This window comes from Homarus americanus, unplaced genomic scaffold, assembly GCF_018991925.1.
Source record: "Homarus americanus isolate GMGI-L3 unplaced genomic scaffold, GMGI_Hamer_2.0 scaffold52512, whole genome shotgun sequence".
NCBI lineage: Eukaryota > Metazoa > Arthropoda > Malacostraca > Decapoda > Nephropidae > Homarus > Homarus americanus.
In genome coordinates, this window is record NW_024735442.1 from 490,539 (window position 1) to 507,106 (window position 16,568).

General features: G+C 42.2%; 1 protein-coding gene across 4 annotated transcripts in view; it reads left to right on the forward strand.

Moving 5' to 3' along the window:
• The window catches only part of LOC121870952, a 28,175-nt gene extending 11,878 nt beyond the window's left edge, over positions 1 to 16,297 (forward strand). For all 4 annotated transcript variants that reach the window (XM_042372928.1, XM_042372927.1, XM_042372925.1 and 1 more), the window contains 10 exons: positions 281 to 402; positions 3,161 to 3,298; positions 4,703 to 4,916; positions 5,246 to 5,328; positions 7,173 to 7,310; positions 9,733 to 9,817; positions 11,110 to 11,461; positions 13,167 to 13,274; positions 13,777 to 13,899; positions 14,887 to 16,297. In XM_042372928.1, coding sequence (XP_042228862.1) covers positions 281 to 402; positions 3,161 to 3,298; positions 4,703 to 4,916; positions 5,246 to 5,328; positions 7,173 to 7,310; positions 9,733 to 9,817; positions 11,110 to 11,461; positions 13,167 to 13,274; positions 13,777 to 13,899; positions 14,887 to 15,044 — 1,521 coding nt within the window. In that variant the 3' untranslated portion in view covers positions 15,045 to 16,297. The remainder of the gene's footprint in view (positions 1 to 280; positions 403 to 3,160; positions 3,299 to 4,702; positions 4,917 to 5,245; positions 5,329 to 7,172; positions 7,311 to 9,732; positions 9,818 to 11,109; positions 11,462 to 13,166; positions 13,275 to 13,776; positions 13,900 to 14,886) is intronic.
• The last annotated feature ends 271 nt before the right edge of the window (positions 16,298 to 16,568 follow it).

The window sequence follows — 16,568 nt, forward strand, 5'->3', positions numbered from 1 at the left end:
CAAACTGGAAATATTGTTGGGTATATTTTCGATAAAACATTGTGATGCGAGAGACTAAGCTGCAGTTTTTCGGTTCGTCATCGTTTCTCAGTTTTCCTTTATCATCCATGTGACCAAAACATAAGCCAAACACCTCGAATAGAAACTTTGTAATTGTGTTCGGGTCTTGTTATTTAATGTGAAATCGAGGTCCAAGCTGACGTTCTCTCTCTGACTCTCTCTCTCTCTATTTTACTTCTCTTTCCCTCGCTATGTCTTTTATTAAGTTCTCCTCTTACAGAATGGGCGGTGGGTGGCGAACCCGGAATCAGCGATTAATTTCGGCATCGTCTACAGGGACTTCTTGCCCTCGTTGGACCCAGATAGCTCCTCCTGCTGCTCCACCAGCTACAAGAGCTTCAGGTTAGTCGTCCATGTTCTTCCCTCCAGGTAGATCCTCTCCTCCACCCACAACTCCCTCAGTCAGGTCCTCTCCTCCACCCACAACTCCGCCAGTCAGGTCCTCTCCTCCACCCACAACCCCATCAGTCAGGTCCTCTCCTCCACCCACAACTCCATCAGTCAGTGTGGCGAAAACGGAAAATGGCAGCAATCTCCTTACGTGTGATTAACGGCGACAGTGTGGCGAAAACGAAAAATGGCAGCAATCGCCTTATGTGTGATTAATATGATATACAATCCAAGTTCAGATTTGCCACAGGTTTTATAAATATTACAAATTGAACAAAAGGCATCATCCTTAGCTGAAATGGATCTGGTCGACTTTTTTTAACCAATTACAAAACTTCTCTTTTTGCAAAATTTCTGTTTAGATTTTTGAGACCAGGACTTTGTTTGCTTGACACTCTTCACCATTTTCCTAGAAGGTGTGGATGTTGGGCTGACAGTCACAGAAGTCTCCACACAAGAATGTTCAGAGTCCGGACCCTCTTGTCTTTCCATGTTGCTGAGCCTTTTCCCTTTTATTTCTTAACCAAATGAAGAGGATAAATTGGAAAGATTCAGTAGAGTACATAATTGGAAATCATAAAAAAAATCTTCTCTTTTTGATGGAGATTTAAAATAATATGAACTTTATATTCAGCGCCAAATGAATATTTATGGTGATATGACCCACTATCACTACCAACGACATCGGTATGCACGAAGGTAAGCTTATTTTTTTATCAATAGGGCCTATTTTACTTTAGGTCAGGTTGCCAACGGTTACATTGTTTATACCCTACAGTTTCTCTCATCTTCAGAGCCCTGTCCACTTTGTGTATACCATTGTCATTGCGAGGTGTGATGGGTCATATATTCATAAATATTGATCAGCGACAAAAAATAAATATTCTTTTAAATCGCCGTCAAAGACACAAGAAAAACCTAATTTTGTTTGTGATTTCCAATTATGTATTCAACCGAATCTTAAATGATGAATTAAATAGCCTATATGAGTTTGAATGGCGGTCTTAATGGAGCCGTAATTTCCCAAGTCTATGGGATTCTGATGCCTGAGTTAACTACTGTACACTGTGGACTTTAGGTTGCCAGGTTTGTTTTTCTAGAGGAGGCCAACCAGAATTACAGAAAGGCCAAATAAAAGGTCGAATCCCTATTTTATCAGTACTATATGATTAATTAAGTGAAGTATATATTGAAAGTACAGTTGGCTCCACTCCTGCGTTTACCACTTAGCGTTGCCAATCCTGTCTCTTCCTGAGATCTGAACCCCAAACACTGAACTCTGAATTCGAAGCATCTGCCCAGTTAGCGAGAGGCAGAGGAGAGAGATGCGTCGGGGTAGGTGTTTTTCTGTAGGCGGGGGGGGATGTATTGTACATTGTACAGTATTTCAGTTGGGAAGGTTACAATGTAGAATGATGCTTTGACAACACCAACAGGGTTTCTTCAGCTGAATGTAATCGTCTAGCGCGAGCCAGATGAAAATGCTAAAGTTACAGTAAGATGAGAGGGCGATGAATTAATTTTCTAAGTAAGATGGTCCTTTGTAAAAGGGGGCATTTATGACCAAATGGATTATGGATATGTTTGAATCTATATCTTGTAGAAGCAGCGACGCTACGAGATGGAACTTCCCCAGCCGAATAAAATCGTCTGGCGGTAACCAGAATAAAATAGATAAGAAGACATCGTAGTGAAAGGATTAATTAACAATTAAAATAATCAGGAATGGGCAATACATATTTATCGCAATACAAACTTGATGTGAAGAAAAACAATTGACAGCTGTCCGGTGAGGATATTGTTTGTTTCTGTTTGCTTGTTGGTATGTCTCTACTGTGAGTTTGTTCATTTCACTCCTTATGTTGTAGGTCAGGTCAGGTTCTGATACGTGTCAATATGTTCAGTTTTGTTTGCTTATGAATAAATCCAATTTTATGATTTTTTTTTAATTATGATAACTTATGCTTAAAATTTTCACTTAGTGTAGAAAGCCAGAACTGTACTGTGTAGATCCGTTAAGCTACCAAGTGTGTTACCTTTGTTGAGGAGAGAGCTTGGGCGTTTAAAGGGAATGTTTTTGTTTTTGTTTTCAAAACATTTTAGTAGTAAATTCGTCGACTTGTATTAATAAATTAAGCAATTATGTTTCATTAAAACTTTCACTGATGCTTTCATAATATTTTTTCTGGTGAAGAGAATGGTGGAAGAATTATTAATGAATCATAGTCTCAATATTGTGCGGGGTCGGGATCTTTACTGTCACTGAATAAGAAAATTATGTAGTGGGTTGACTCGTAAATATTTCACACTCACGCCTTAGTCTTGAGTTATTGTATGTAAACCAAGTATTACTGGTCCATGAACCACTTCTACTACACTTATAGGTCTGGACACATATGGACTTGAAGTGACCGTCCAGAACGACATAATTAAGAGAGTCGGTGGTGCGAGTGAACACACTTATTGCTGAACACATTGTCCCAAACCTTTACTAATACAGTGAAGTAATGTGTCCCCTTTGATAAATCTCTATACAATGTGAACTTGTACGATAATGTTTGTAATTCATATCGGCACCCACCATATTTCACCTGATGATTTAACATCCAAACACCACTTGAGGGGCTGGTTTAGAGTATTTGATCATAGGGGAAAATATTCTGGGATTCCTAATCTTCAGTTCTGGATTAAGGATAGTGTTTTGTTACAGTGAGACGGTGCAACAAGCCAACGAATGGCTGAGTGACCGCGAGGGATGTGAAGTGGTGGCATGTGACAGCCTCGCGTGTACCTCAGCTGGCCTGCCCTCCTACCTCCCCGACTCCTGGCCTATCACCACGCACCTCAGGTACACACACTACCATTCTCTTACTTGGGTTTTTCTTGTCATAATTTATCTCTTTTTCTTTATATTTTTGATCACATGAAGATTAGGCACCCTGCTTATTTCAACTGATGATTACACCTAACCTAACCCACCAGGTATCATTATTAGGGTTTTTAATCATCAGGTAATAATGTCTGATACCACTTCACCACTGTCTGTTACGTGTGTTTGTCTCGTGTCAGTGTTGTTAAGGCCAATGAAATTATCTAATGTACCCTGGAAGTGCCAACACGGCCTGCCTTTTCCTTGTCTTTGAGGTGCAGTAGTCAACGTTCTTGGCTACACTATCTTCACTACCACTTTGAGCCTTGGGGACCAACCAGAGGTGAAAATAAAGTCCTTTATACAGTAGATTCATGTGTTAAGAGAGACGAATCACTGAAAACTTCCACCTGCCCTTCACTTCCTCATGATGAAGAAGTACAAGAAGCCTGGAGTAAGGCGAGTCCTTATGAAAATGTTATCATCGTCCGCCTCGGGAACTGTACTTCTAACTCTACGAAACAACTCACAAATAAAATATACGCGAATAAAAATAGTTTCAAGTCAAACTCACTAGATCTTCGAAGTTTATTCTTGGACTCATCCATCCACATTATTTTCTGTTTCAGCAAAGAAGTGATCGAGTGGACTGAACTCATACTCATCGTCGATATTTGTTTTTCCTCAAGTATAATGTTTTCTAAACCAGTGTGTTCCATATTAGTGACGATACTGCTTTTCTCTTAACGATCTTCTTCCTCCCGAGACTCACAAGGAACATAGTTATGAACCTCTTTCCTCTCACTCACATCTTCTCGAGGGGAGATAATTGTAAACATTGCGCGACGTCTACACTATACATAAACTACCTCATGGTCGTCTTACTCAAAGGTCGTCGTGTTTTCCTCCATATGAATATCATTTGTAAGTCTGGCCACCATCACCACCCTACAGCCGCCATCACTACCATCACCACTGCTCTCACCACTACCACCCCCCACTATCACTACCATCCCTACCACCCCAGAGCCGCCACCACCACTAACACCACCATTACCACCACCATCACCACACCCTTCACTCCCTTGACAATAGTCATCTTTGGTTGTTAGACCATTATCTTGCCTCTTCCACAGCTACTATCCTGTCCAGTCTCACTCACTTAACACCTTCCATATCTTCTCTGGGTAGAGGTGCGTTTCCTGTTTCTTTTCATTCCTATTCTAAGTATTCTCCCTCCCTCCCTCCCTTTGCCACCGTCCCACTCATTCATCGTACCTTACCTCTCTTCTCCTTTTGTCCTTTTCTTGTTTCTGTTTGTCCCTCTCTTTTCTACGCCCGCTCCTCCGTTTCTCTCCCTCTAAGCTGTGTTTCCTCTCACAGGGGTCTGCGGGTGTGGGTACGGGACCCAAATGACGATGAATCCACCACTGAGAGTGGACGTTCCTTGCTCAGCTACCGGGACTTCACACCACACCTTGGAAAGAAGAACTTGTTCAGTCGAGATTACGAGGATTCGAACGTCGTATTGGAACGCCTCAACTCCTACCTGTCCTTCCGCAGCTCCTCCGTCCGTGTCCTGGGCGTCGAGACTTTGGTGGGTGACCTAACAATAACACCTCTCTCTCTCTCTCTCTCTCTCTCTCTCTCTCTCTCTCTCTCTCTTTGTAAACATAGGCCCACTGGGGTTAGGTAAGGTTATGCTTATCAAAGACTTGAGAGCCGAACACCGTCACGAAACACCAAGCAATTGGGTAAAAAAAAATCATAAAACACCACCAGCTCAAACAGTGCCTGGCTCGCCCATCCACCCTGCACCAACAAAACATATCACGGGAATTGTCATTTATTGTACTCTCGGCCGCTTCTAAGCTGCCGTTGTTCTCCGAGAGTATTAAAATGTTGTTCTCTCGTCGCCTCCCTCAGGACACCCCTTTGACCGGGCTGTTGGACCTAGACGTCGACACTGAGAAGTCCTCCCTAACCTTCCACCAACACGGCTTTACCAAGTAGGTGATCTTATGAGCGTGTGTTACTATGTAAGATTGCAATATTAATGTAAAATTGATTACCAGACTGACACGCACTCTACAACACACACACACACGCACGCACTCTCCAAAACACACACGCACGCACTCTCCAAAACACACACGCACGCACTCTCCAAAACACACACACACGCACACTCTCAAAACACACACACACACACACTCTCCAAAACACACACACACACACACGCACTCTCCAATACACACACACTCTCCAAAACACACACGCACACACTCTCCAAAACACACACGCATGCACTCTCCAAAACACACATACACACATGCACTCTCCAAAACACACACACACACACACACGCACACACTCTCCAAAACACACATGCACTCTCCAAAACACACACGCACGCACTCTCCAAAACACACACACACACACACACACACACACACACACACATGTTCTAGCCGGTTAACTGCTGATTTTGTCGAGGTTAATGAGGCGGGAACATTTATATTATATTGGGTTTTAGTAGTGAAACCCAATCGTCTGTTATCCATTTATTTTGGAACTATCTAGGGTACAGTTCCGAAGTATAGGTCACCTTAACTTATCACTGTATGAGTGTTAAGAGAAGGACGGAGGCTATGTAAAATAGACCTTCTATTATAGGTCCGATCTGTGTAAGGCGTTGAGTCACAATGCTAATGAGTAGTGACCCATCGAGGGAGAAAAGGACATATATGTCGTCCTCCCTCGACGGAAGACGGAACCATCCACGATGGCTCTCAAATTACGTCTTCCTCTAGTCAAGGATATCAAACTACTGCCCGCTTTAGGTGGCCAGGGAGCCGGCTACTTAATGCCTTAACTCAGCACAATATGACGCGGCTTCCCGTGGGCACACCTTATCACGTGCTCTGAACATGTCACCTCATAGCCGGTGGAAAGTTACAGGGGATGATAGAATATATAAATCAAATGTAATTAACCCATTTATATAATGCTTCTGCCTATTCGACAGGGGATATTACATTGCTCGGTCACCTACCATCCAAGATCCGCGAGGACTAAACTAAACTCGCAAATAAACATCCTATACATAAGCCGAACCATGTTACACACTATGTGTAAACACTAAGCTGGGGACTCTGGAACAGTAGGTTTTTCATCAACTACTGGGGTCCTAGACTTAACTGTCTTACGGGCAGGGCCGTCCCTAGGAGGGTGTGGGGCCCCGGACAACTCAGCCACTGCGGGGCCCCAGATTATGCGGTCAGAGGACCCCACCCTCACCAACCCACATGGGACTGTCACTATGGATGGTAAGGTCACGGTTGCGATGGTGGCATAAGCCGTCAGGTCAGATTAACCAGTCAACAGGTAATGTGTCCGAGGTCACTGGGTCTAGTGCTGGGCCCCGCGGGGCCCCCACACGCGCGGGGCCACTGGTGGTCGCCCTTGTTCGCCCCCCCTAAAGGCCAGTCTGTGCGGTGCGCTACCTGTCCCAGATGTTGTGGGCCTCATCGGCACCTTACGTTTGTGAACTTTAGGGAGGACTCTCAGCCGTGGTGAGTAGGTGGGTGGCCTGCTCTAGTAAATTTAGGAAGATCGACCTCAAATCTGTGTTTTCCTTATCACCACAGACCATCCATATCTTAACATCCAGCAGACAGTCCTGTCCGGGGACATGATGGCAGGTATGGTCATGAGGTGTACACTTACTTAAGGTTAATACCGTAAGATATTAATCTTTAATACGTTGTTAACATGTTTTAATCTGCTGTGTTATTCCCCTATTTATTTTTATGCACATTTTATTGGGTTTCTCCTTTGTGTTCCTCGCCAGGTACTGTCGGTCACTGCGTGTGTTCCTGGTGACGCAATACCACGGGAAGAAGCAGATCCGCTCCCACAGTCCTCACCCACTGCCAAGGGTCGTGTTCATGGACTTCACCCCCAAGGACCAGTCTCAGGGCTTGGCCAGGTAGGCTGTGTGGCGTCTTGGACCTGTTGTGTCAAAGACTGATGAGTGTGTTTGTGTTGTATTTCTGGTGGAGGTGTGTTGTGGTAGGAAGTGATGTGTTGTGATAGGTGGTGATGTGTTGTGATAGGTGGTGGTGTTAAGAACATAAGAATGGAGGAAACTGCAGCTGGCCTAGTGGCCCAAACTGGGCAGTCCCATTTACACCCAACCTCTATTGCTCATATATCCATCCAACATATGTTTGAAGCTATCCAGCGTATTCGAGTTAATGATGATACGTATATGGTAACTTGTTCCACTCGTCCACTACTCTATTTCCAAACCAATATTTACCTATTTCGCGCCTAAATCTAAATTTGTCTAATTTAAAACCATTGTTACGAGTTCACTCCTGATTGGATAGTTTGAGTACCTTTGTTATGTCCCCTTTGTTTAGCCCTGACTTCCATTTATACACCTCTATCATATTACCCCCCACTCTACGTCTCGCGAGGGAGTGCAAATTAAGATGCTTTAACCTGTCTCTGTTCTCAAGGTTCCTAATGCCTGGGATTAGTCTTGTCATTTTCCTCTGAATTCTTTCCAAGGATTCTATATCCATTCTGTAATACGGTGACCAGAATTGAACTGCCTAATCCAAGTGAGGCCTCACAAGCACAAGATATAGTTTTAGGATGGCCTCGCTAGTCTTGTAACTAACACTCCTTTGTATGAACCCAAGTACTTTATTAGCCTTGTTTCGAGCAAATACACATTGTTTACTTGGCTTAAAATTCCTACTTATCATTACAGTGAGTTCTGCTATAAAGCGTGTTTTTGACAATGCGAATTGGCTCTAACGCGATTTATGAATAGAAGAACGATATTTGTAAAACGCGAACGCTTGTTTGCTGTAACTCGATTTTTGCTTACTATTTCTCCAATTTTGTGATATTAACTGTGAATATGGTAAAGAAGAATATCTCCAAGAAGCGTTAGGTGATCGCATTCCCGGTGATGATCGTAAAAGAAAGGCTATAACACTTGAAGAGAAGCTCGATGTTATCAACCTCAAAATCACCCTTCTCCCCCATCAAGTTATATTCATATTTTTTCAAGGTAAAGTGTTACATTTACTGTATAATTTCATTATTAGATATGAATGTAACATTTATTTAGACTATGCTATCCTTTGTGTTAGGCTAACTACTAATTTTTTTTCGATTTCGAGTAATCTGCATCTAACCCTATTTTCTCCATAAGTCCTGTTATTTCTATTACTCGAATTTCTATAACACGATGTTTTACAAGAACACAACTATCTCATTATAGCAGAACTGACTGCACTCCTAAATCCTTCTCGCAGTCGGATTTCTCAATAACATCGTTGTTCATCTGGTATCTGGTTTCCCTGTTTACATCTCCTATACTGAGTACTTTACATTTGTCCACATTGAATTTCATCTGCAATTTTCAGACCATTCGAAATTTATTTTTAGATCTTCCTGTAGTTTTTCGGAGTCCTCGTCAGATTTAATTGCACGCCCTATTTTAGTGTCATCAGTAAATTTACTTAAGTTGCTGTCTACACCGATATCTATGTCGTTTATGTATATAATAAATAATATTGGTCCAAGTACTGAGCCTTGGGGAACTCCACTAGTCACGTTGCTCCAATCGGATTTCGTGCCGTTAATGCTCACTCGCTGTTTCCTGTCCTGTAACCACGCCCTAATCCATTTAAGGATATTACCTTTGATGCCATGTGCTTCTACGTTTCTAATTAGTCTTTCGTGGGGGACTCTGTCGAAGGCTTTGCTAAAGTCGAGATATACCACATCATAATTGTGCCCCTCGTCCACCGATTCGAAAACTGATGAAAAGAATGTTAATAGCTTAGTTAGACATGAACGTCCGCTTGTGAAGCCATGCTGGGAATCATTGATCAATCGGTGCTTCTCCAGGTGATTTCGAATAGAGTTTGAAATGATTGCTTCCGGTAATTTGCCTACTTTTGATGTTAGACTGATTGGACGGTAGTTAGAGGATAGTGATCTATCTCCCTTCTTGAAAATCGGCATTACATTTGCTATCCTCCAGGATTCTGGTACTACACCCGTTTTTAAGGACATGTTAAACAACTTTGCGAAGGGCATAGTAAGCTCTTCCTTACACTCCTTTAATACTCTGGCAAATATCTCATCGGATGTTGTGGTAGTAGTAGGTTGTGGTAGGTGTTGGTGGTGTGTTATGGTAGCGTAATAGCTTGTCATAGTAGTTTTATACGATCAGTAACAGGTTAAAATGACCGTGGAATGCATGATTATATATGACAATTATAAATTCAGCTTTTTTTGCGTACTCTATACAAATAATGTGTAAATATAGATTTTGTGTGTTTGTGTAAATAATATTAGGTATCGTAAAGTTGGTTGTGTTTCAGAGATGAGGCGATGGTGTCGGAGATGATAAAGCGAGCCTTGAGATGGTGCTGTACTAATGATGGCGTCACCTTCCTCAACCTACAGGTGGGTTATCCCTCCCTCATCCTACCAGGTTTGGCCGCATGAAGTGGAGGTTTGTATGATCTCATGGGCCAGTACGTCGGTAATATGAACTTTGAAATTTCTGCTTTCACTCAGAAAATTAACTTTCCATCTGGAGTTGACCTTTTAAAGTATATTGCTCAGCCTCAACGTATAATATTTATCAGATGAGAGGATGAAAGATTAAGTTGACCCAGACGAGACCCGATAAGGTTATAAATTTGTTCAAAACTTACATATGAAAACTTAAGCGCGTGCGCACACACACACACACACACACACACACACACACACACACACACACACACATAAACTTCCTTCAGCCTTCATAAGGTAAGGACGTGTGTAGTCGGTGCTGCCCGAGGTCTCTTGACCATGGGGACAGCTGCCAGCCCGGTTTGTCGGGCCCTCCCCTTCCCCATCTCCTCCCCATCTGGATTTATTAACATCCTCCCACTAACAGTACAGTGCAAAGATTGATGATCAACCCACAACTGATATACAGAAGTGACAATTTAAACTCGAAAGGAAGAAACAACTGTTAGAGCGACACTCAGTACTTACCGGTCAATGTTGACCTGACGCATCCAGCCCGCGGTACACTCGCCACCCCCAACACTGGATGAGAAGCCAAGAAACACCCCAAACTACACCAGGAGTGAACTATGAATTCCTAACTACTTCACATGAGGATCAAGAACCATCTCCAACACCCTGTGTAAGCTGGAGGACCTACCCGGACCCCGTGGTACATCTGCAGCTGTAGTGAGGTAGCGGATTAGCAGTCAGGTACAACGGCCATCATGACAGTGGGAAGGACTTTGTTGGCGCCGACATCAGGTCACAAGAATGTCTACAGACCAGCTCCCACAGTACCAGATCTAAAGTTAATCTATATGTTGACTCTGTTTTTCTTATGTTTCTGTATTGAAAACTTTTGTCAATCAAGTGACCCACTCCCCGATTTCACCTTATGTAACTTATCATCTCTGTTCATTATATATTTTCAGCCTTCGGGCTGCCATGTTTTCTTAATAAACCATTAATTATTAGTATTAGTAGTAGTAGTATTAATATTATTATTAAACACACACAAACACTGATACACTTTGAAACACTTAGGAGAACAGAAAAACAATACATGAATCAACAATTGTTTATTTTAATCAGTAATCCTCAGCAATTATTCATACACTGATTTACTCCCCCTCAGCTTAATTTCAATACTGTACTTCATATTATTTGGAACCTTTAATATCATAATCTTCTTCCAGGTCCTGCATGCAAAGGCTGGAAAAAACACCACTGCTTCTACCTGGTTACTTGAGAATCCTGGCCACGTCTTCAACAAATTCTTTTCTTTCGTCCGCATCTTTTACACTATACAAGGGACGATTCAAACGGAAGAGAAAGAAAGCACCAGTAGTGACGAAGGCGACGTTGTTTTCACGTCTGCAGGATATAACTTGGCTTTAGAGTTTACTGAGGTGAGTGACAACAGTGACGCCATCACCCCTAGGAAGGCGCTGCCCCCCATTAAGGACTTCTCACACAACAATTTGAAGAGCTTGCCGCAGGGGAGCGAGTCTGAGGACCATCAAGACAACTCTCACATCGTCGTGGAGGGTGAGTTGTATAGATATATTACACATAAGAATGAGTGGGTAAATATTTGTGTTCTGGCAACGATGGGAAATTCGAGGCTAAATCACCTGTGGGAATTATACACAGCAGGTGAGTGACGTCAGGTGTTCTCATCCCCAGTGGGACGGAAAATTTAATCAGTTGGGAGAGATTACAATGCAAGATAACCCTTTGACAATACCGACGGGGTTTCCTCTGCTGAGTGTTATCGTTTACTGCTACCAGATGAAAATACTAAAGTTACAACTGAATGAGAGTGGCATGAATTCATGTTCTAGGTTGTTGTTTTTTTACGGGGAATCACCCACCCGGGCACAGGTCATCGACCCACAATGGGCCTGGGGGCGAAAAAATAAGAGTAAAAAGAAATTAAAAATAGAAGAGAAAAATACTATATTAATCTACACCACAAAGATGCCGGAAAACCAGCTTTTTGAAGTGAGACAGATTGTATGAGTATGGAAACACAGAAGAAGGCAGAGCATTCCACAATTTGGCTTTGTGAGGAAAGAAGGATGCACTATAAAGGGTTATTCTAGTGTGACCGACATCCACAGAGAAACGGTGGACACCGCGGGCAAGACGAGTGTTACGAGCCCACGGCGGTACACAGAATGCCAAATCCACCGAACATTGCCCGTTAAAATACCTGTAAAAGAGAGAGTGAAGCAACATTGCGGCGAAGATAAAGGGAAGAAACATTATCAACTAAAGGAAGAGAGTTGCCGTCACGACAGAGTGCATACATGACGCCCAAGTGTTACCTCAGAAGTGCCACTCCTCCCGGCTCTCGTGTGCCATCCTGCCTCACACTCCAGGATTATCCATCACTTTTGATATACAACCACATATTAGCCATGAATACAGAGTGCCATAAGAGATCGATGAGTAACTTCCTGTGGTGTAATATACGAGTATATTAATCTTTAAACGAGCTGTTTGCACTTGGGGTCTTACATTATTTTTTTTATCCTCTTTGCAGATTTAATTGGTTTGGCATGTATAGAATCTCAAAAAGCATTTGTTCACACTGTGTGAAAACATTATGAGACCACAGACGACAGATACTGAGACAATAGACGTGCATTCACTTTGGTATATAGTTTAACATAATTAATGCAATGTGTATTTATTTCGGTTACCAAATGTAATAGGATCAGTATGGCACTGAGCCACTCATACCAACCCTCCTGGGACATCACGAGTTGCATGTAGCGTTTCGGATCCATCCTGGCAGATACTTTTTTGAGATACTGTACACAGTATATAGACAGTGCAGGTAAACAGTTTAGCATGTATATGGGCAACGCATGTATACGGTGTATTGTACATACCTGTAGACCGTGGGGTATAGAGTTTTCAGTGCAGGTATACAACAATAGTAAAAACTAAGGCAGATTGACTAAGAATAACCAACAAAGCCATCAGAAGCTTATTTCCAGTAGAATCCTTTCCTTAGGTTTGGTTATTAATAAGTAGTAGTATATCTACAGGAATAAAGCGAAAGGTTGATAAATATAACAAGCATGACATTATGCTTGAAGTGTCCGAGGCTGATGGATCATTTAAAAAATACACCATTACGTGGTTAATGAATATAAAAACTCCGCTCTTCTCTTGCTGTTTTGGTATCTGTGTGTGACCAACTGCTAGAGGTACATCGCGTAAAAAATGGTTGTCTCTGCAGATGTGCCCAGTCTACCTGGGGTTATAAGTGTGGCGACAGCTCCGATATCACCCAACCCCATCAGTGGCATCTACTGTAAGACCTTCCTACCCAAACTGGTCTCCTCAGGTGGGTCGCTGTCACCTGTTTTGTTCATGCGAGGAAATTTTTTTACAGATTCCCTTTAATATTCACAGTATGTTAGTGAACGGATCCTTCTTTCGCATTAGCTTTGATTACACACACACACACACACACACATTATATATATATATATATATATATATATATATATATATATATATATATATATATATATATATATATATATATATATATATATATATATACACATACATACACACTGTTCCTCAGTAATTTAGACAACATGGCCCAGTTTTGGGTTCAGAATTAGTACATTCATTGCCCCCAGAGATTACTTTGCTTTGCTACCTGCTTGTACAGTACACTATGGTAGTGGATCCCATGTTTACGTCGTATGAGGCATTTTCCTACAGGTAAAAGTACTAATCTGACCTTAGATAGCTACTGTGTTATTGTACCTCTTGGCCACTGTTGTCATTATATCAGTAGGCTGCTGTATCTCTCACTGCTCCTGGTGTGCCGGCAGGAGGAGTGTGTGGGCGGGCAGTATGGGAGTCACCAGAGGAGACTGTCGACCGTCTCAACGCCTGGGTGGCCGCCTCTCGAGCCACCCTCCTCAACCTCCACACCCGTTACGTCTACACCCGAGGTAATGCTACACCCGTTACGTCTACATCTACACTACATCTATAACACACTCAAGATGACACCCATTACAAACCCTTTACACCACCGCACACCCTTCACACCACCACCACCACACACCCTTCACACCACCAACATTACACACTCTTCACCCACTTCTACAGCCACACACCTTATCAGAGTCTACTCCGAAGAAGTAAAACCTCAGATATCCAGAATTCATGAGGAATTGAGTGTGTCGGATAATTTTTTTTTTCCGGATGCTTGAGTTACTCTTATTCTTACCATCTCAAACTCAACATCATCGTCATAGTAAATATTAAAAAGGAATAAACAAAAGGACATGGTAAATATATCTATCTTCTGCTTTAGAGTGAGCACAACGCGTTTGTGGTTTGTTGTAGCTCCTGGATGGATGAGGTGGTGATAACGGTTACATCAATACAAACATTCAAGTAAGCGGAACTATAATCAGTATAATGGTGGCGGCCAGTGTGTTATGGAGGACGCACACAGGACCTCTAGTAGCCACAAATGGAACCATGGGCAAAGCGGCTCCAAATTCAAGCCAATTTTCTTGACTTTTTAAATGTGATTGGATATTACTTACTGGAAATTGACTCCACCAAAAATTCCGGATATCTGAGATTACACTAGAACTGCATCAGGATCCTTTTAACTATTTGTTCTTTTCCTTACATGTGTGGACCAGAGTGTAACAATTACCTCTCAAGTCAGTACTGCCAGACGGCTGGTGTAGGTGTTCTCTACTCACAATCAACCTTTATGTTTATCATTATTTAGCTCTCTCTCTCTCTCTCTCTCGGAAATTCCGTCATGCTAAACAGTTATAAATAAAAATACTCAAAATGGCGTTTTTCAAAGCAACTTTTTTTAACCTTAGCCCTGTGTGTGTTTGTGTGTTTCACCTACTTATTATATATACACAATGATAGTTTGTATAATGTTTATCTTGTGTGTGGCGGTGTAGGTCGGTCTGAAGTGGACCCGGAGGTAGCGCGGTGGGTGCGGTACCGGGTAAATGGAGGACATGTGGCCGTGTATCACCTGGTGCTGAGGGGCGGCCGCTCCCCGCCCACCATCCCGCCCAACCCTCCTGAACCAACTTCCTCCTGCGTCATCCTTTAAGACCCAGCTGATATAGTGACCACCACAGGACCAACCGGTGTAGTGACTACCACAGAACCAGCCGGTGTAGTGACCACAGGACCAGCCGGTGTAGTGACCACCACAGGACCAGCCGGTGTAGTGACCACCACAGAACCAGCCGGTGTAGTGACAACCACAGGACCAGCCGGTGTAGTGACCACCACAGGACCAGCCGGTGTAGTGACCACCACAGGACCAGGTGGTGTAGTGACCACCACAGGACCAGCCGGTGTAGTGACCACCACAGGACCAGCCGGTGTAGTGACCACCACAGGACCACTGGTGTAGTGACCACCACAGGACCAGCCGGTGTAGTGACCACCACAGGACCAGCTGGTGTAGTGACAACATACGAACTACACATTTACAGTAACATCATGATAATGATTATTGTGTAGTGTTCTTGGAAATGTTATTAAACTATTGTATATATCTATTGCGAGGTGCAGCAGTGTCCTTCACCATGGTCACTGTTACACCAGCAAGGCTGTGAATGGTATTACACACACACACACACATACTCCTAATAATCCAGTAATGTATAATATTTACAATATTTTTGTCTTCTCAATGTGATATTCAAATCTCTCTTCTTCATCAACCATATTAATGATACGAAATCGGCATGTGCACCTGTGACAACCGGGGTACCACATGACAGTGTATTGGGCCCGTTGTGTTTGTTTACTTCATAAATGACATGCCAGAAGCTATATTGACATAGTGCACGATGTTAACATTTACCAGGAACTTTACCGAATTTAACAAAATATTAACATTGACTGGCATTTACTGGGAATTTGGGAACATTTCATTCCAATGCAGATCTGATAATCATAAAGTTTGTTTAATAAGAAAAACTCTTATGTATACAACGTTTATAAATATACAGTGTTTAGAGGGCCAAAGAGTTCTTCCCGTATATCATTTATGTATGTTTTGAGTGGGCCCAGTGTGTATACTGCCTCACCTACTGGCCTGGCTATAGTGATGAACTGTGTCTGTTCTTGATTTACTTTATTCTATATTAAGTGTCATCTGACTTTAGTCATAGTTTATCTCGGTTCTCTTGTTTTGTCAGGATTAATAGTAAAATATCTACAGTGTATGGTGATGTGTAATTTCCAATGTATAACAAATCATGATTTTATCTCTAAAATAAAGTCAGGTATTTTACCATTCAAGATTGAATGTACAAGACCATACAAATATATATTATGAAAACTGAATAATGAGCTTATTTATTATCTTCTGAAGATCTACTGCGGCTGAAAAAAGAAAAGAAATTTCTGATGGGGGTAAGTCATTGTGGTACGTACTAATTTTGAGATCTTCTAGCGTAGTGTATGTGGCCAGTTGTCAAATTTCTCTTTGTTAGGCTCACATACATGTAGGAGATCTCGCACTGAGGATCGAGGTGAGAAGGGAAACTCACAATGGTGTTTTCTATATATATATATATATATATATATATATATATATATATATATATATATATATATA